This window comes from Syngnathus acus, unplaced genomic scaffold, assembly GCF_901709675.1.
Source record: "Syngnathus acus unplaced genomic scaffold, fSynAcu1.2, whole genome shotgun sequence".
NCBI classification, from domain to species: domain Eukaryota; kingdom Metazoa; phylum Chordata; class Actinopteri; order Syngnathiformes; family Syngnathidae; genus Syngnathus; species Syngnathus acus.
The window spans coordinates 244122-264795 of record NW_023590223.1 but is presented as its reverse complement, the minus strand read 5'-3'; the positions used below and the strand labels follow the sequence as shown (position 1 = coordinate 264795).

At 48.6% G+C, this 20674-nt stretch overlaps 1 protein-coding gene, 1 long non-coding RNA gene and 2 other non-coding genes across 4 annotated transcripts; 1 reads left to right on the top strand and 3 right to left on the bottom strand.

Annotated features, from left to right (window-relative positions):
* Positions 1 to 1166: 1166 nt before the first annotated feature.
* Positions 1167 to 4394, bottom strand: LOC119118902. Its single transcript, XM_037245628.1, has 3 exons — positions 3920 to 4394; positions 2818 to 3652; positions 1167 to 2646 (listed from the first exon to the last, which is right to left on the bottom strand). Exons 1-3 carry the CDS (start codon positions 4392 to 4394, stop codon positions 1167 to 1169), a joined length of 2790 nt encoding a protein of 929 aa, XP_037101523.1.
* A 1477-nt stretch (positions 4395 to 5871) lies between these two features.
* On the bottom strand, positions 5872 to 6658 carry LOC119118898. Its single transcript, XR_005097005.1, has 2 exons — positions 6474 to 6658; positions 5872 to 5997 (listed from the first exon to the last, which is right to left on the bottom strand). It is a non-coding gene; the product is annotated as an uncharacterized LOC119118898 (long non-coding RNA).
* Positions 6659 to 17368: 10710 nt separating this feature from the next.
* On the bottom strand, positions 17369 to 17441 carry trnat-agu. The gene has a single exon. It is a non-coding gene; the product is annotated as a tRNA-Thr (tRNA).
* Positions 17442 to 17825: 384 nt separating this feature from the next.
* On the top strand, positions 17826 to 17898 carry trnar-ucg. The gene has a single exon. It is a non-coding gene; the product is annotated as a tRNA-Arg (tRNA).
* Positions 17899 to 20674: the final 2776 nt, after the last annotated feature.

Genomic DNA, 20674 nt, shown 5'->3' with positions numbered 1-20674 from the left:
AGCGTTTAACACCATCATTCCACAACATCTGGTGGAAAAACTGGAACACCTGGGCTTCAGCACCCCCCTTCGGAACTGGCTGCTAGACTTCCTCACCAACAGACCTCAGTCAGTCCGGGTCGGACAGAACACCTCAGATGTCATCACCCTCAGCACAGGCTCCCCTCAGGGCTGCGTCCTGAGCCCCCTGCTGTTCACCCTGATGACACACGACTGCGCCCCCAGGTTCACCACCAATCACATCGTGAAGTTTGCAGACGACACAACGGTGGTGGGCCTCATCAGGGACAACAACGACCTGGACTACAGAGAGGAGGTGGAGCTGTTGGTGGGCTGGTGCAGAGAAAATAGCCTGATCCTGAATGTGGAGAAGACGAAGGAGATCATCGTCGACTTCAGGAAGAACCAGCCTCACCACGCTCCACTGATCATCAACAGCTCAGCTGTGGAGGTGGTCAGCAGCACTAAATTCCTGGGGGTCCACATCACAGACGACCTCACCTGGACTGTGAACACCACAACACTGGTCAAGAGGGCACAGAAGCGCTTGTACTTCCTGCGGAGGATGAGGAGAGCCCACCTGCCCCCACCCATCATGAGGACGTTCTACCGAAGCACCATAGAGAGCATTCTGACAAGCTGTCTCTCGGTGTGGTGTGGAGGTTGCAGCGCCTCCGATTGGAAGAACCTGAGGAGAGTGGTGAGGACAGCAGAGAGGATCATCGGGGCTCCTCTTCCCTCCATTCAGGACTTGTCATCCCAGCGCTGCGTGTCCCGAGCCCATAATATTATCAGTGACCCATCACACCCCCACCATGGACTGTTCTCCCTGCTGCCCTCTGGGAAGAGGTTTCGCAGCATCCGCTGCAGGTCCACCAGGTTCTGCAATAGTTTTTTCCCTGCTGTCGTCAGACTGTTGAACATTCAAACGTAGCATTCCTCTGCACACTTGTAAATACTGCTTTTGTCTCCTGCACTGTTTACATACTTTATCACTGCTGCACTTTGTACTTTATAATTATCTTATTTCATATTTTTATATAGAATGTCACTTTTTTAACCAGCCGAAATACCACTACATTGTTGAAAGCCGTATGGAACGAAATTTCGTTTTGTACACACCTAGTGTTGACAAAATGACAATAAAGTTCTGTCTAAGTCTAAGTCTAAGTCATAAGCTTCTCTGCTTGAAGGAAATCTGTTGCTGAACACTTTGCTGTGGTGTTAGTGTTGGCCGCCCCATGAAGGGAGCTAGCGGTTTCCTGAAGAAGCTCTTGCCAAGTGGAGAACTTACTCAGGTCAGGATGTTGTGTGGGCAAGGCGCTGGAGACTGCTCCCACGAAGGCTGACTTCCTTAACTCGGTAGTGTCTGGTTCTGCCTCAGATGAGGGCATGATGGGCCACTCTCTCTCTGGCAAAAGGAGGAAATGTGGACCTTTGTTCCAGCGGTGATCCTGCACCATCTCTTTCAAGGTGAGTCCTCGGGTTATGTCATCTGCGGGATTGTGTAGACTACCAACATACCGCCATTGAGATGGACTGGTAAGATTCTGGATTTCTGCTACACGTGTTCCAACAAATACTTTGTAGCGGCAGGATTCTGATTTAATCCAGTACAGCACTGTTGTGGAGTCAGACCAAAGAGTGATGTGCTCAGGCGTTACTGTGAGCTCAGTCTCGATCACTTTTGCCAGCTGTGCCCCTGTAAGTGCGGCGCTGAGCTCGAGACGCGGGATGGACAGCTGCTTACGCGGCGCAACTCTCGATCTGGCAAACACAAAGGAAACGAAGACTTGTTGTCTGTCATCCGTTATTTGCATGTAAGCTACTGATCCGTAGGCGCGCTCTGAAGCATCACAGAAGATGTGAATATGACGGGCTGCATTGACGGTATTTCCACTGGCTGGTGAATAGGGACGAGATAACTTGAGTTGCTGCAGAGTAGGAATTTCCTGCACCCAACTCAACCATTTTCCGAGAAGTTCAGATGGTTGAATCTTGTCATCCCAGCCAATGTTAGCCTTCCACATGTCCTGGACAAGCACTTTACATCTTGTGGTAAATGGCACAATGTAGCCCAATGGGTCGTAAAGCTTGGCAAGGACGCTGTAGACGTTACGTAGAGTGGCAGCTAGAGGCTCGTTAGAGCGATGCTTATAACTCAACGTGTCGCTCAAACAATCCCGGCACAGTCCAAGTGTGGGCTCTTGAAGGTTGTCACTGGCCTTGGACAGCCATAGCTCACTGCTAGTCGATTGTGCTTCAGGGGGTAGGTGTGCGACAACTTCAGGCACATTACTGGCCCATTGTCTGATCTCAAAACCTCCCTTTCTCAGAAGTGCTCGCAAGTCATCGACCAAAGCCTTGGCATCTTCTGGTTTACTTACACTGTGGAGGCAATTGTCGACATAGAAGGACTGCTCGATCACATGCGTGAGGGGGGGATCTGGAGGTTCGTGGTCTCTGACGTGCTGCTGCAGGGCGAAGACGGCGCAACAGGGGCTACACGTTGTTCCAAATGGTAACACCTCCCATTGGTATATCCGTGGTTCAGACGTTCTTTGCATGTCCCGCCACAGGAAACGTAGGAGAGGTTTGTCTTTTGGCATCAAGCGGATCTGATGGAACATTGACTTGATATCTCCGCTGATGGCGACAGCATGACATCGAAACCGCATCAGGACACCAATCATGGTTGGACCAAGCGTCGGTCCCGGGAGGAGTTGGTCATTCAATGAGAGGCCATTGAAGGAGAAGGAACAATTGAAGACAACTCTGTCCTTTCCATTGTGGTGCACCATATGGTGTGGTACATACCACGATTCGGTGAAAGTTGCGGCCTCTTCCGTAGAGATCTCTGAAACGTAGCCGGCCTGAAGTAGTTTGTCCATCTCCGTACAGTATGAAGCCGCTCGAACTGTGTCCTTGGCTAGCCGCCGTTCAGTGCAACGTAGGTTGGGCATCACAGCAGCCGGCGAAGCACAAAGTGGGATGACTGGCTGACGCCTCAACAGTGGAGTAGCATAGCGCTGAGTACCGTCAATAGATACGCGTTCAGAGGCTGTCTGTAGGAGGGTGAGAGCCCGCTGGTCTTGCTTAGAACGGGTTGCAGTCTTCTCACTGATATAAGGAACTGTATCGATATGCCAAAGGCGTTCCACATTCCTGATAAGTTCTGTATATGGTGATTCAGTGGCGATGTGAAAACAGTAAGGCTGGTGAGAAGCAACTGGAATGATGTCCGACGGACCTTGCAAGGACCAACCGAGCCTTGTACAGACTGCCATGGGACTGCCAAATGGGCCTGATCGGACGGGCTGTGTTGGTGAGAGCAGATGGGCCATATCTGAGCCGATGAGGAGTAGAGGTTGTGCTCTGTGAATAGGCGTCAAGGGAAGTCCTTTGAGGTGCTCATAGCGCTTCTGGAGAGCTGCTACTGGGTACGTGTGCTCAGACAAGCTAAGACTATCTGCGGTGAACGCATGTCGAATGCAAAACTTCTGGTTTGGCTTGAAGACAGGGGATACATGAACGCTGACGCAGGAACCTTTCAGCTCCTTCACCTCTTGCTGGACGGTCCTAAGATGTAGCGTCTCTGGGTGTTGTGGGAGTTGTAGTTGTTCTACAGCTTGAGGGAGGATAATCGTTCTCTCTGAACCAAGCACTGCAAATGTCTCAAGGACGCGATCGCCATGATGTAGAAGCACTTTGACAACTTTCAGTAGCACTCTTTGAGGGCTTCTGGGCTGTTCGATGTAGATACTGGGTGTTGGATTACTAACCAGCAGCACTGTCTGCGAAGACTCTTGGATGGCATCATGCAGAACTGTAAGGTGTTTCTCTTTGCATGTCTTACACGGCCGTTTAAGCGTGCAGGCTGTAGCTTTGTGTGCCCGGCCGCACCTCCAACATCGGTCACCTTCCTGGATCCACTTCTTAATCTCAGCAGGGGACAGTTTCTTGAAGTCGAGACATGAGTTGAGATAGTGCTCCTTATTGTTACAGAATGGGCAATAAGGGCTGAGTTTGAAGGCTTGAGGCTTCGGCCGAGTGGTCTCTTTGGTGGCTCTCTCCCTTGTACAGAGGAAGACTGATGCGGTCTTATCTCTGGGCTTTGCACGAAACTGTTCTCTCTTAGGTGTAGAAGGCCCGGTAGAGTTATAGAGAAGGGTAGCTCGACTGGCCAGACGCTTTGCTTGAGCCTTCATCTGGAGCCATGCGGCAAAGTCAGGCAGGGAGTAGGTGAGCTCTGAACCGGGCTGCAGGATGCCGCGAACGAGGCAATATTCCACAAATCCATCTCTCTGGGATGGAGACAGTTTGCTTAACAGGCGGTCAACATGGGAACCGCACCGGAGCTCGTAACCTACAGGTCCCTCTAGCGTGCGCAGCATACCGACCAGTGACTGGACCGAGAGGGCAAAGGAGTCGAATGCATCAGCATCTCCACATTTGATAGCTGGGGAGTTGAGTATTGCCCTAATTCACTTTGGACCAGTTGTCTCGGTTGTCCGTATTTGTCTTGCAGAGCTCCCACTGCGGCTGTGTATGGTGCCGGGTCATACATGTATGATTTGGCCAACTGCAGAGCACTCGGGAGCTTGAGCTGACCCAGGAGCAGTTGATATTTATAGTGTTCGCTGAGATGAGTGTGACTGTTCATCAAGTTGTCGAGTGCCATCTTCAAAAGTGCAAAGTCACTTTCTTTACCACTCTCAAAGAAGGGAAGTGTTGGTTTGGGAATGCCATAGGATGTAGCAATCAAGGTCTCCATGCCTGGGTAGGTCCAAGGCGGTGCAGCGGGGACGGGTGTTGCAGTTGGTGTAATGGGTTGAGCAAATGGCATTGTAGGAGGTGGTGGCATCACTGAAGTTGCCAGTGGTGGTGTTGTGAAGCTTGTACGCTCCCCGTACGGGCCACCACTTGCAATCGGTAGCGTTCCAACTGCATGGCTTGTTACCGTGGGGAGGACGGGCGAGGATGATACACGTCCAGGTGGAAATGCAGCTACTGTTGCTGCAATGGGTGGTGCGCTGACAGGAACACTAGCTTGGGCACTTGTGATGAGATTAGCGGGTGGTGCTACTATCTGTCCAGGGACAGTAGCTGGAGGTGGTATTTGAACGGGCGCTGGAGGTGGCGGTTGTACAGGTGGATGCTGGGTGAGAACGAAGGGCACCCGCGGTGGCTGTGATCGCAGGGACGGCTTGGAGAATGTAGCGGGAGCTGATGAAGTGGACAAGGCATCATCGTTCGTCTCTGATAGGTAGGTCTTCACAAGACTGGCAATTTGTACCTCTTTCTCCAGCTTCTTCAAGCGCCTGCGTCTCCCCATCTCTTTAGCTAGTCTCTCTTTAGCCAAATGTGCCTCTTCTTGTAGCCGTTGTCCTTCCCTGGCTTGGGCATCCAATGCTGCGGCCTCCAAGTCAGCCTTTCTTTCCTCTTCTATTTCCTGTTGTAGGTCTGCAAGCTCCAAACCCTTTATCTCCTCTTCTAATGCAGCTGCTTGTATATCTGATGTGCTTTGACGCAGACTGAGACTGTTTGACCTCTGAGAGGATCGTCGTGAATGTGCAGCTGACCGGTAACTTGTCAAACTCCTTGCTCTGGTTGACAGAACCTGGCCTAGTTGTCCTACAGGTGTAGAGGAGGCTTGGGCTACAGGTTGTTGAGAGGGCAAAAGAGTGACTTCATATGGGTCCAAATGTGCAGGTGGACGAGGATCTCTCTTGGGTCGGTCCGATGACTCCCGCTGCTGACAATCAGTTGTTGATTCCATAGTGTCGGGGGAACCCTAATCCGGCTCGAAGGACCATGTAAGGATGTGGATTAGTGGTTAGGGATGGAGCACTATGGACGAGTCCGGTCAGAGAATCTTGCATCAACTTTATTCTCAACAGCAGTGAGTATACAGGTTTCCAGGAGTGTATGTTAGTGGGTTTGAGTGTGTACGTGTGTGTGTGTGTGTGTGTGTGTGTGTGTGTGTGTGTGTGTGGTCTATATAGAAGGAAAACAAAGAGAAATAATGTAATCAGATTATGACAGTCAGATTACATCATCTAATAAACATATGCATAAACAGCCATGTAGGGCATCTCAACCACAACAGCACAATGCAAGCAACAACTGATATACAGGGCAACAAACTTTACCACTGCTACCACCCTTAATGTACATTCAATAAGTGCGTTGCTGCCGCTTTAAGACGTGCACTGCTGGCCGACGGCACTCGGTGTCGGTAATAACAACGTATAGTACACAACTGAACTAAACACAGTAATACATTTCTAACGCTATAGGCACACGTTTGACAAACATATGACGATAGTACGCAGACAACATGGCGGCACCCCGTGCGAAGCCACTAACCACGCACTTATCCCATACAAGTTATATCCGCTCGTACCAGCAACAGGAAGTAAACAAAGATATGTTCGCTCCCCCAAGTGTACAGGCCAGCCTGCATAACTCACCTGGGGTTTCATAAACGCACACAAATGTCACGGGAAAAAGGGGTTTCGTAAGTCCGTTTTCCTCCCTAAGCGCGAGACCAACAAAGGAGCGCGCAGCGTTCTCATAAGTGTCCCGCTTTCTGAGGAGGCATTCAAGTGCACCTCGGAAAAGTCGGTGTCGGATCAATAGACTTTCGGACAATCATGGTCAGAAAGGAGGACCGCGTCCTGGTCAGGGATGCCAAGGCAATCCCCGGAGAAGAGTGTGTGTCTCAGCATCGCCTAGTCATCGGAGACCTAACTCTGCGGATCAAGAAGTTGGGGGCTAAGAAGCATCCTCCCAAGTTGATGGTGTGGAAGCTACATAGCGGAGGGAATAAAAACGAGTTTAGGCAGAAGATTGAGCATATAGCAGAAGAAGTGGAGGAGATGATGGAGTTGGGTTGTGTGGATGGCAAGTGGCAGGCAATGAAGAAGGCTCTGCTTGAAGCCACAGAGGAGGTGTGCGGATGGTCAAAGACAAAGAGAGACATGGTGGTGGAATGACAGCGTCGAAAGAGCGGTGAATGAGAAGAGGAGGTGCCATAAAGTATGGAAGAAATCTAAAAGGGAGGCAGACCGAGTGCGGTATGTAGAGGCAAGGAGGGCGTCACGGACAGCAGTGTGGGAGGCCCAAGAGACCAAGAGGAAAGAATTTGCAAGTGAATTGGAGAGTGAGAGAGGACAAAAGAGCTTCTTCAAGATAGCGAAGCAAATGGTTAAGGAGAGGCGTGATGTGACCGGTGCAAACTGTGTGAAGGATGAGGATGGCAACATCGTGACAGACAACAGAGGAGTGAAGGAAGTATGGTGAAGGTACATGGAGAAGTTGCTGAATGTGGAGAATGACTGGGATGGTGAGGCGGGATGCGACGAAGTGGAGGGTGAATGTGGCCCGATCACACGGACAGAAGTGGGAAAAGCCATGAAGGCCATGAAGGATGGAAAGGCAGCTGGACCATCTGGAGTGGTGGCAGAGATGCTAAAGGCAGCGGGAGACGTCGGTGTGCAGTGGATGACCGACCTGTGTAACAGTGTCATCGCTGAGGGGCACATTCCGGAGGACTGGACAAGAAGCGTCCTGGTGCCTCTATTCAAAGGGAAGGGGGACCCACTCGCATGCGGGTCATACAGGGCCATAAAGCTGCTGGAGCATGGAATGAAGTTATTAGAGAGGGTGTTGGAAAGGAGGGTGAGGACACGGGTAAAGGTGGACGAGATGCAGTATGGCTTCATGCCTGGTAAAGGTACAACAGACGCAATTTTTGTCATCCGACAGATGCAAGAGAAACACCAGGAGAAGAGGAAGAGGTTGTACTTCGCTTTTGTCGACCTGGAAAAAGCGTTCGACAGGGTGCCAAGGGAGGTGGTGAGGTGGGCCCTAAGGAAGTCGGGTGTGGAAGAGGGACTGGTAAAGGCTGTGATGGCTCTCTATTGCAGAGCCTGCACAACTGTTAGAACAGGAGTTGGCGACAGTAATGGGTTTGAAGTAAGGGTAGGGGTGCACCAGGGATCAGTGCTCAGCCCATTACTGTTTGCTATCGTGATGGATGTGGTATCGAGGGAAGTGAGGGGTGGACTGCCATGGGAGCTGCTCTACGCGGATGACCTGGTATTGATGGCTCACAGCCGAGAAGACCTAGCTAGGAAGCTAGCGGCCTGGAAGACATGCCTGGAATTGAAAGGAATGAAGGTGAATGCGGCAAAATCAAAGGTCATGGTCGGTGGTGCTGGCCTGGGAGTGATATCGCAGTCAGGAGCATGGCCATGTGGAGTTTGCGGGAAGGGAGTGCAAGCTAACTCTATCCGGTGCAAGGGTTGCCAGAGATGGGTACACCGAAGATGCAGCGGAGTAAAAGGCAGCCTACTAGCTGCAAGTGTGACCTTCCATTGCAAGCGGTGTAGGGGAGAAGTCGCCCAAGCAGACCCAGCTGAGCAAGAGGGGCTCGTGGTAGATGGGGAGATGTACGAGGTGGTGGACAGCTTCTGCTATCTTGGAGACATGTTTAATGCTGGTGGGGGGGTGGACCTAGCAGTGACCACAAGGGTGAGAAACGGGTGGAAGAAATTCAGGGAACTCATGCCCTTTTTAACATCTAAGGCCCCATCCCTGAAGATGAGAGGCCAAGTGTACTCAGCCTGTGTCAGAAGTAGTATGACGTACGGAAGTGAGGCATGGGCCCTGAAAACAGAACACGAAGACAAACTAAACAGAGCAGAAATGAGGATGATCAGATGGATGTGTGGTGTGTCAATGAGGGAGGAAAAGACCAGTGCAGAGCTGAGACAGAAGATGGGAGTGGAGGCCATAGTGGATGTGGTGAGGAGAGGCAGACTGCGATGGTACGGACATGTAGTGAGGAAGGACGAGAACGACTGGGTGAAGAAAGTTATGTCGTATAACGTAGAGCAGGGGTGTCCAAACTACGGCCCGCGGGCCGCAGAAGTACTGGGCAGGCTAACGAGTTAGCGGAAAGATGCTAATTCGCGATCGTGCTAACACGCGCAAACGGACCTCTAAAGGAAATTAAACGAACATTTCAAGATTCAAGATTCAAGATTCAAGAGTATTTATTCGCCATGTTTGAGCGTGCCAAACAAGGAATTTGACTTCGGTAAAACACACCCTCTGTTCAACATATAGGTGACTAACAACACTCAGGACATGTGAATAATGGCAAAAACAGTGTAGACAAATTCAAAAGGTGTGAAGAGCAGGATGTTATTGCACAGTAATGCCTCTGAGACTCTATGAGTGGTGTGAGTTCATCAGAGCAACAGCCTGGGGGAAGAAGCTGTCTCGGTGTCTGCTGGTTTTGGCGTACCGAGCTCTATAACGCCGTCCGGAGGGGAGTAGTTCAAACAGACTGCAACCTGGGTGAGAAGGGTCTGTAGAGATGTTCCTTGCACGTTTCCTGGTCCTGGACAGGTACAAGTCTTGGATAGAAGGGAGGTTGATTCCAATGATCTTTTCTGCAGTCCTGATTGTCCGTTGCAGTCTGTGCTTGTCTTGTTTGGAGGCTGATCCAAACCAGACAGTGATGGAGGTGCAGAGGACAGACTGGATGATGGCAGTGTAGAAGGTCTTCAGAAGCTCTCGCGGCAGGTTGAACTTCTTGAGCTGTCTCAGGAAGTACAGCCTCTGCTGGGCCTTCTTCCGGACAGAGTCTATGTGGCCGGTCCATTTCAGGTCCCGAGAGATTGTGGTTCCCAGGAACTTGAAGGTGTCTGTGGAGAGAATAGTATTACTGCGGATAGTGAGGGGTAAAAGTGGTGAAGGGTCTCGCCTGAAATCCACTGTCATCTCCACGGTCTTGAGCGGGTTCAGCTCCAGATGGTTTTGGTTGCACCAGTGGACCAGCCGCTCCACCTCCTGTCTGTACGCAGTCTCATCACCGTCCTGGATCAGTCCGATGAGAGTGGTGTCGTCTGCATACTTCAGGAGCTTCACAGGAGAGTCATCTGAGGAGAAATCATTGGTGTAGAGAGAGAAGAGCAGTGGGGAGAGGACGCACCCCTGAGGGGCTCCAGTATTGGTGGTCCGGGTGTCAGATGTGATGCCCCCCAGCCTCACACGCTGTCTCCTGTTGGTCAGGAAGCTGGTGATCCACTGACAGGTGGGGGCAGGCACCGCAAGCTGGATGAGCTTCTGTTGGAGGATGTCAGGAGCGATGGTGTTGAACGCCGAGCTGAAGTCCACGAACAGGATCCTGGCGTACGTTCCTGGAGTGTCCAGGTGGTGCAGGATGTAGTGCAGTCCCATGTTGACCGCATCATCCACTGACCTGTTTGCCCGGTAGGCAAACTGGAGGGGGTCAAGCAGGGGGCCCGTGACCTCCTTCAGGTGGTTCAGCACTAACCTCTCGAAAGATTTCATGACCACAGATGTCAGTGCGACGGGTCTATAGTCATTCAAACCTGTGATGGCGGGCTTCTTGGCCACTGGAACGATGGTGGAGCTCTTGAAGCACGAGGGCACCTCACACAGCTCCAGAGAACGGTTGAAGATCCGTGCAAAGGTGGGCGCCAGCTGTTCAGCGCAGACTTTCAAGCAGGAAGGTGACACGCCGTCTGGGCCCGGTGCCTTCCTGGTCTTTTGTCTCCGGAACATCTGGCGCACTTCCTCCTCGCGGACCTGGAGTGCGGGCGCGGCCTCTGCAAGAGAGAGAGTGGGTGACAACGATGATAGAGGTGTGGACAGAGCAGTTGTGGGGAGAGGTGAGTATGTAGATTGTGCTGCAGGAAGTCCCGTTGTGTGGGAGGACCGATCAAACCTGCAGTAGAACTTATTCAGCTGGTTAGCAAGCCTTGGGCTCTCCACAGGACGGGGGGTTCGTTTCTTGTAGCCCGTGATGCTCTGCAGACCTTTCCACACTGTTGAGGGATCAGGATTGGCAGAGAGGTGTCTCTTCAGGTTCTCCCCGTAACACCTCTTGGCTTTCCTGACCTCTCGGTTCAGTGTGTTTCTGGTCTGCCTGAACAGGTCGCGGTCGCCGCTCCTGAAGGCCTCCTCCTTGACTTTGCGCAACCTCCTGAGGTTCGGTGTAAACCAAGGTTTGTCGTTGTTGTACGTGCAGAAGGTCTTAGTCTGCACACACAGATCCTCACAAAAACTGATGTATGATGTGACAGTGTCAGTGAGTTCATGCAAGTCTGAAGTTGCAGCTTCGAAAGCTCCCCAATCGGTGCAGTCAAAGCAGGCTTGGAGGTCCTGCCTTGACTCCACTGTCCACTTCCTCACAGTCCTCACCACAGGCTTAGAAGTTTTTAGTTTCTGCCTGTAGGCCGGGATCAGATGAACTAGACAGTGGTCCGAGAGTCCTAAAGCTGCACGAGCCGCAGAGTGGTATGCATCCTTGATCACGGTGTAGCAGTGGTCCAGAGTCTGTGCCCCTCTGGTGGGACACGTTACGTGCTGTTTGTATCTGGGGAGTTCGTGTGCGAGGTTCGCCCTGTTAAGATCACCCAGAACAATGATTAGTGAGTTTGGTAGAAGTTTCTCCATGTCTGTTACCTGGTCAGCCAGCATCTGCGTGGCTTCACTCGCACGTGCGTGTGGTGAGATGTAAACAGCCGCCATGACGATCGAGGAGAACTCCCGTGGTGAATAGAACGGCCGGCAGTTTATGAAAAGTGTTTCTAGGAGAGGGCTGCAAAACTCTTTCAACACCGTGACATCAGTACACCAACGTTCATTAATGTAGAAACAGAGACCACCTCCCTTTGATTTTCCGGAGAGCTCCGCGCTGCGATCTGCTCGCGTTAGCCTGAAGCCCGCTAGCTCCACGGCGTGGTGGGGCGTTCGTTCGCTGAGCCACGTTTCCACAAAGCACAGCGCGGCGGATCTGCTGAAGTCCGTGTTCCTTGAAGTGAGGAGCAGCAGTTCGTCCATCTTGTTCGCCAGGGAGCGGACATTCGCCAGCTGAATTGACGGTAGGGCAGAACGGAACCCTCTCTGCCTCAGCCTTACGAGTGCTCCCGCTCGTTTTCCGCGCCGCCGTCGTCGTGCTAGCTTGTACAGCACCGCCGCTCCGGCTAGAATCTCCGACAAACAGTCTGAATCGAAGAGAACAGGAGAGAAAATACCAGAAGAAGACTGTCCGATGTTTAACAGCGCTTCTCTAGTAAAAGTGATCCGGGATGGACAGCAGAGGACACAGAAAACACACAAAATAAGACAAATAAACAGAGAGCGACTCACCGTGGCTGCCATCCGCGGCGCCATCATGACGTCAGATGGAGTATTGGAGCAATACTACATTGTCCTAAAGGTTAGACACATGTGATCATTCATTTCTCTTGTTAGGAGACACACTTACATCGCCAATGACTCCCGTACCACTGTAACCGACATATGTACAAGAACGTAAAAAAGGAAGTGGTATCGCCTGAAAACGGCCTTCAAAATAAATCACCCTACCTCAAATCAAAGCATGGCTGAATAACATAAATAACATGGAGAATTCTTAACACAAACTGTAAATATGTTTTTAGAACAACTTTTATTATTATACTTTTTTTTATAACAAGGTAGAAGTGTACATACTGTAAATATGTTCTTAGAACTCTTTTATTATTATAACAATTTTCTATAACAAGGTACAACACTAAATATGTTTTTAGAACTCTTATTATAATAACCTTTTTTTGTTTTTTAAAAATGTACAAGTGCAGGTACACTGCAATTGTGTGGGCACTCCTTGCCTTCTGCTGGCGTATGGGCAAGTTTTGTGCCATAATTCCTCAATTTAGAAGTTTTATTTTGACTTTTAATTATTTTTTTCAATTTGGGAAAAAAATCCACGATGTAGTGAAACCGCGATAAACAAACCGTGATGTAGCGAGGGATTACTGTGCATCACTGAAAATCAAGGCAATTGTGTTTGTCTAATTTGTAAAGAGACGGTTGCCTTGTTTAAGGATTTCAACTTAAAGAGACACTATCAGACTAAACATGCGAACACAAACGACCAGCTAACAGGGAGTGACCGCGCTGATAAAGTGAAGCAGCTCCAAGCTGAACTGGCATCACAACAGCGATTCTTCACACGGGACTGTGAGTCAAAAATAAATATTACTAAAGCAAGCTACGAAGTGGCCATGTTAAGACTGTTGATGTTATGGACCTCTAGACCCGACACAAACTATTATTTTCTGAAAGATAATGTAAATGACAAGAGCAAAATTCACTAGTTTTAAGTTTTAATAATAACAGACAACTTTGCATTACTTATAACTCCCGTTTAAAATGTTCATGAGGCAAAAGTAATTTTAAACTCATGTAAATTTAAGGTATTTCATACAGTTTGTTCAATGTTATCTGACTCTTCAGATATGAATGAAAGGCAGAATTTGTGTTTTTAGAGTTGTTCACATCTGCCTGAGTGACTCATATTTGGTTATTTTGTCATTTGAAAAATAAAGACAATTGTGACAATGAAATTTGTTTTATAACAGTGTGTATTTGCATGACATTTTTGTAGTTAAAAATGTCCGAAAAAACTATTGGCCCCCGGGCCCCTTCACTTTATCAAATCTGGCCCTCCTTGCAAAATGTTTGGACACCCCTAACGTAGAGGGAACAAGACCCAGTGGCCGACCTAAAAAGACCTGGCAGATGACCGTGGCAGCCGACATGAAGGCACTCGGCATCAACCACGAGATGGCCATGGACTGTTCCCGGTGGAAGAAGGCCATATCGAGAACCCAGTCCAACCCAGCGGCGCCTCGAAAGCGGACTTTAAACCGATGATGATATCAAATAACTATCATATAAACAACAATATTATCAAACCATCTGTGTCACTCCAAATCATTAAATCCATCGATCAAATTCCTCGTCCTTTGTCAACAACGCTGCGCGTGCGCCGCTGATGTCAGCCTCGTCATTATTCCACAGATTAGTATATAACAATATTGTTTAGCCTTAACAAAGTACCAGGAAAGACGTGGGTTTGGTAAACGGCTCTTTATTTAACAAAAAAAAAGAGTTCAACGAGCCAACAACTACTTAACTCTAACGATAAAAACATATACAAGTTGCTACACGAAATAAAATATATCAAACAACTATAACATAAATAGTTCACCGCCACACGGCCCCAAGCACCGGCATCGACTTCCAGGCGTGTGGCAGCGTGGACTTCCATCCCCGGAGGTGGCACTCCCAGCCACGGAGGTGGAAGAGAGCTCCATAGAATAGGACCGGGCGTGCGTAAAAGCCCTGTCCGAGCCCCATCCACCGTCCCCGGACAGCCACCCGGCCGAGCGCCGGCCCCCGACCTTCATCCACGGAGGTGAAAGATAGCTCCATAGAGTAGGACCGGGCGTGCGTAAAACCCATAATAGTTTTTCAAACCTTCTGTGTCACTCCAAATCATTAAATCCTTCAAACTCTTCGTCCTACGTGTCACTTACAAGCAAAGCCACTAAAGATGCCGGTAGTACATGGGACTCTTCGTCATCTTTGTCATCCCGTGATCAAATCCTTTGTCATTTAAGTAAACAACCGCCGCGCCGCTGACGTCACTTGCAGTTCAAACTACAGTAATCCCTTGCTACATCACGGTTCGTTTATCGCGGTTTCACTTTTTTATTTTTTTTTTATTTTGAAAATTTGTGACAAAAAAATCACATATAAGTCACTCCTCAGTATAAGTCGGCCCCCCACCCAAACTATGAAAAAAACGCGACCTATAGTCCGAAAAATACGATAATGACAACACACAATACAACACAACACAACACAACAATACTTACCTTTCCTTTAAAATCTTTTTCTCTACCTAACACAGACAGATAATGGGAGAATGTGTCACAATGTGAAGGAGATGTATTGGGTAATGCAGAAACAAAACAAAAACTATTATTTATTGTTAGACATATTATCCACTAGGCTACTTTCCTCTTGACATTCATTAAATTGACAATGAAGGGACTTGAACCCCTTAATCTTCTGATCCAAAGTCAGTTAACTTCACTTGAATCTAGGCTGTAGATTTACTGTATATGCTCAAAAATCATTGCACTGCTATCACTTGTCAGAATTTCCTGTATGGCTATCTGGCCTAATGGATAAGATTTCAAATCTAAACAGATCTTCATGTCTAGTGTATCATCAAATTGAAAGAGGAAAATATAGGTAAACTGTTTGTGTGCTGTTTTGATCTTTGTTGTGATGACCCCAAATGTCATTGACAAAAGCCAAAAGAAAGAGGCAAATTTTTCATCTTATGTACAATTTTTAATTTGTTTCTCTTGACTCCAGTCGAGCAACCTGTGCTTGCTGATATTCACAATCCCTGCTTACTTTGCTGCCCTACCCCTTAAAAGAAGAAAAAGTTATTTTAGTCTGAGCAACCTGCTCCCGACTGAAAGTAGGGTTTCTAACTAAGGTTTCCAACTAGGACTAGGGTTTCCAACTAGGGCTAGAGTTAGGGTTAGGGCTAGTTTGGACTAGGTATATAAAAAGTCTGCCCCACCTGAGGACCGAACTCTTGACCTTCAAATTGTGAGACTGACATGCTAGTACCTGCACTAATGAGGCTGTGCATTTGCAGTTTTACAATTCTTTTTTACTGTAAAATTGATCAAACCACCGGCCATTTCAATCAAACTGAACTTCACAGAAAGAAAAAGTGACTGTAAGTCTGAGCAACTCGGGTTAGGGAAGCCAACTAAGGTTTCAAACTGTGGCCAGGGTTTTCCAACTGGGGTTTCCAACGAGGATGAGGGTTTCCAATTAGGGCTAGAGCAGGGGTGGCCAACCAGTCAGAGACTAAGAGCCACATTTTTTACTGTGTCATCGCAAAGAGCCACATCATACACATGAGCACACATGAACACCCCCCCCCCCCCCCACACACACACACACACAAACACGCACGCGCACGCACGCACGCGCACACGCACGCACACACACACACACACACACACACACACCCCTCTGCTCAGCCAAATTTATTGTGTGACATTATTATGTCACGCACCAACATGATAATGACAAATTGACTCCTACAGTACTAAAACCGCAGACCAAAGACCACATTTTCAACAATGAACATTGTGTGCATTGTCTCACACAGACAAACTCTCAGTTCAACAAATTCCACAAACAAAAACATAATACGTTTTTTCACTTACTATGTGTGGCGGGACAGACCATTCGTTTGAGTTCGTCGTTTTCAGAAGACAAGATTTCAATAACGTCACTGAGGCATATTTTAACGAACTCCACTTCATTGTATGGCTTTTTAGCCCGTGCAATGTTCCAAGCCAGTTGAAACAATGCAAGTGTGACAGTCTCTGAGTGCTTCGTAATTTTTTTGAAAAACTGTACCTATTTTTCTGCCTGACTTTTCAAAGTCTCCAAACTTGTGCCTGCGAAATTCAGTCCATTTTGCAAAGTCCATATCGATATTGGCATGAAGTGAGCTGAAGTGGCGCTGACCATTTGAAGCTTTTAAATGCGCCAATGACGTCCGACATATCAGGCAGAATGGCTTGCCATAGCATTCAACAAAAAACAACTTTAACTCTGTTAAAAACGTCCTGTGTTCATCGTCATATATTCGTTTAGCTGTGCATTTTTTCCTTGCCATTTTGGCAAGCGTCTTGTCAGCTTTTCTGGACCTAATGGGCCCCCGTAGTCAAAGTCGCCATTCATAAAAAAAGCGGGCAAAACCAATCTCTCTGTTTGTCCCTCCTCCTTTGCGGGATTTCACCTCACGCGCATGCGCGTTTGACCAAAATACCATATTGAACTCAAGCGAAGCAAATACGCACGAAAAATAAACACAAATGTTGATATGAACGTAAAAGAGCCGCATGAAACTAGCCAAAGAGCCGCATGCGGCTCGCGAGCCGCGGGTTGGCCACCGCTGGGCTAGAGTTAGGACTATATAAAAGTATGCCCCGTGTGAGGGTCGAACTCACGACCTTCAGATTATGAGACTGACACGCCTGCGCCAACGACGCTATGTTTTTGCATTTTGTGCAATTGTTTTTACTGTAAAACTGATTCAACCACCGCCCATTTTGATCAAACTTAACTAGGCTAGGATTTCCAACTAGGACTTACAGGAAAGGCTAGAGTTAGGGTTGGGCTAGATATAAATCATGCGCCGTGTGAGGATCGAACTCTCGACTTTCAGGTTACGACACTGACGCGCTACCGCCTGCGCCAACGAGACTTTGTGGCACCTGTCTTAAAATTCTTTTTTACTGTAAAAAAGATTCAACCACCGGCCATTTCCATCAAACTGAACTTCATCGAAAGAAAAAGTTACTTTTGTCTGAGCATTCTCAAACTTGGGTTTCCAACTGGGGATGGGGTTTCCAACAAGGGCTCGAGTTAGGGTTAGGACTAAATAAAACAGAGCCCCGTGTGAGGGTTGAACTCACGACCTTCAGTTTACTAGACTGACGCGCTACCGCCTGCGCTAACGAGGCCGTGAATAGTTGGTTTTACAAAGCTCTTTTACTGTAAAATTGATTCAACCACCGGCCATTTCAATTAAACTCAACTTCACAGACAGAAAACTTTATTCTATTCTGAGCAACCTACTATCTTCTGAAATTGACAATGATTTTACTGTGGACTATGGAAAACAGCGCCCCGTGTGAGGGTCGAGCTCACAACCTTCAGATTTTGAGACTGATGCACGACCACTTGCACTAACAAGGTAACATGTCAATTGCATTACAATTCTCTTTTACTGTAAATTGATTAATCCACAGGCCATTTGTCTGGAACAATTGTGAACTTCACTTCCCACCAAAGGCTGCAGTCATCAGAAGTCGTTGCCATGTTTCACTTGGTACAGTCTTTCACATGGCTATGTGGCCTAATGGATAAGGCGTCTGACTTCGGATCAGAAGATTGAGGGTTCAAGTCCCTTCATGGTCAACTTAATATTATTTATATGAGATCAACGACTTTATTTCAGTCTGAAGCAACTCTTGTATACTGTCAGAAAGGGTTTTGGTTTCTGATTTATTTTTTTGTTGTGCTGACTCCCCCCCAATCTCCGTTTTAAGTGCAAAAAGTGACAAAAACCAAAAGAAAAAATGCTTTCTCTATTACACACTAGGGCCAGCGTTTCCAACTAGGGCTAGGGTTTCCAACGAGGGCTCCAACTCCGGGTAGGGTTTCAAACTAGGAATTCCAACTGGGGCAAGGGTTTCCAATTAGGGTTTCCAACTTAGGCTGGGGTTTCCAACTAGAGACAACATTGGACAGCTGCCACTTGTTGGGAACCTTTAAATGTTTAGTCTTATCAACGAATGTGTTTCAGAGGCTAGATTTAAAACGTGGCTGCTGGTTTTCGTGAACCAAACCCATTAAAAAAAAGTGAAAGAATGAAACAATTCTCAATAGCAGAAGCCTGGTTAGCTCAGTTGGGAGAGCATGAGACTCTTAATCTCATGGTTGTGGGTTCAAGCCACACGTTGGGCGTCCCTGCTTGTTGGGAGCCGTTGAATTCTTAGTCTTATCAGTCTTTAAAAATTTCAGATGGCGATGTGGCCTCATGGATAAGGCGTCTGACTTCGGATCAAATGATTGGAGCGTTCGAGTCCCTTCATAGTCAATTAATGTGTCATGCTTTAGAAATCCAAAACTTTACTTCAGTCTGAACCAACTCTTGATTGAGTGATTGAACTTTATTCATCCCACAGCGGGGAAATTCACTTGTCACAGCAGCGCATATGAGTGCAAGAATAATACGAGTGCAAGAATAAAACAAGTGCCAGAATTACAAAAAGGGTAAATAACAGACAAGGATAAACACAAGTGCTGCTAGTAGAGACGAAACACATTCATTTTATCAGGTGGCATGCATGTTGTAAAGTCTGACAGCAGAGGGAATGAAGGACCTGCGGAACCGTTCCTTCCTACACCGAGGGTGCAAAAGTCTGCCGCTAAAGGAGCTGCTCAGGGACCGCACAATCTCATGGAGGGGGTGAGAGGTGTTGTCCATGATGGATTTAAGCTTAATCAACGTCCTCCTCTCACCCACAACCTCAATGGAGTCCAGGGGACAGCCTAGAACAGAGCTCGCTCTTCTGACCATCTTATTCAGTCTCCCCTTGTCCCAGTCAGTACTGCCCCCACCCCAGCTGACCACAGCGTAGATGATGGCCGAGGCCACCACAGAGTCATAGAAGGTCCGTAGAAGAGCCCTGCACACACCGAAGGACCTCAGTCTCCTCAGCAGGTGGAGGCGACTCTGGCCCTTTTTGTACAGGGCGTGGGTGTGATCAGTCCAGTCCAGTTTGTTGTTAAAGCGAACACCCAGTAATTTGTAGTTCTCCACTACCTCAATGCCCGATCCCTGGATGTTCACCGGAGTGAAGATGGGTGCTGTCCTCCCGAAGCTCACAATCAACTCCTTCGTCTTGCTGGTGTTCAGCTGAAGCTGGTTGAGCTCACACCAGCTGACAAAGTCCTTGATGACCAATCTATATTACAGATCGTTCCCCTACGAGACATTTCCAACAATGGCCGTGTCGTCGGAAAACCTCTGGATGTGGCAGTGAGCGGTGTCGTGGGTAAAGTCTGAAGTGAACAGGGTGAAAAGGAAAGGAGAGAGCACCGTGCCCTGGGGGACACCAGTGCTGCAGCGCACCACGTCGGACTCACAGCGATGTAACCTCACATACTGCGGCCGGTCGGTGAGGAAGTCCGTTGTCCATGCAGCCAGGCGCTGGTCCACACCCGCCTTCTCCATTTTTACCCGAAGCAGTGACAGCTGGATGGTGTTAAAAGCGCTGGAGAAATCGAAGAACATGATCCTCCCAGTGCTCCTGTTGTCCTCCAGGTGAAGCAGTGTTCTGTGCAGTCAATAAATCACTGCATCGTCCACCCCAACACCAGGCCGGTAAGCAAACTGCAGGGGGTCCAGCTGCGCTCCCACTAATGAACGCAGGTGACCCAGGATGATCCTCTCCATAGTCTTCATCAGGTGGGAAGTCAAGGCAATAGGCCTGAAGTGGTTAGGCTCCTTGGGGCGCGGCACCTTCGGTACAGGGACCACGCAGGAGGTCTTCCACAGTCCTGGGACCTTGTTCAGGCTCAGGTTGAACAGGTACCTGACCACACCACTCAGCTGGTCCACACAGTCCCTGAGCAGTCTCGGCCAGATGCCGTCTGGGCCCGGGGTCTTCTCTGCCTCGATCTTTCTGAGGTGACTCCTCACCTGAAGATCTGTAAAGGAGAGGGGGATGTCGGAAGACCGGGGTGATGGAATGGAGAGGGGGGTTGAGAGGGGGTTGGTGAGCTGGCGTGGGGGCTGGAGTGTCGAAGGTGGCAGAATGAGGTGCGGAGCGAGGTGAAGGGACGGGAGGGAGGCGGAATCAAATCTGTTGAAGAACAGATTGAGTTCATCCACCCGGTCCTTGTCCCCATAAGCTGGTTTCCGATCAGGCCCTTTACCATGGCCCGAGATGGACTGCAGACCCCTCCAATGTCAGTTATAAGTTCAACAAAAACCAAAAGAAAAAATGCCAAGTTTTCTCTGTTGCAGATGTTTTGGTGTGTTGATCACTAAAACAATGTTAAAATGAGGAGGCCTGAAAGCACTGCTTTTACAATTCAGGAATATACAAACGTTTTGTGTGCCAAATCTTCATTACAGCCAATAGCAGAATCCTGATTAAAGGTACAAAAAGACAGGCAATGACTA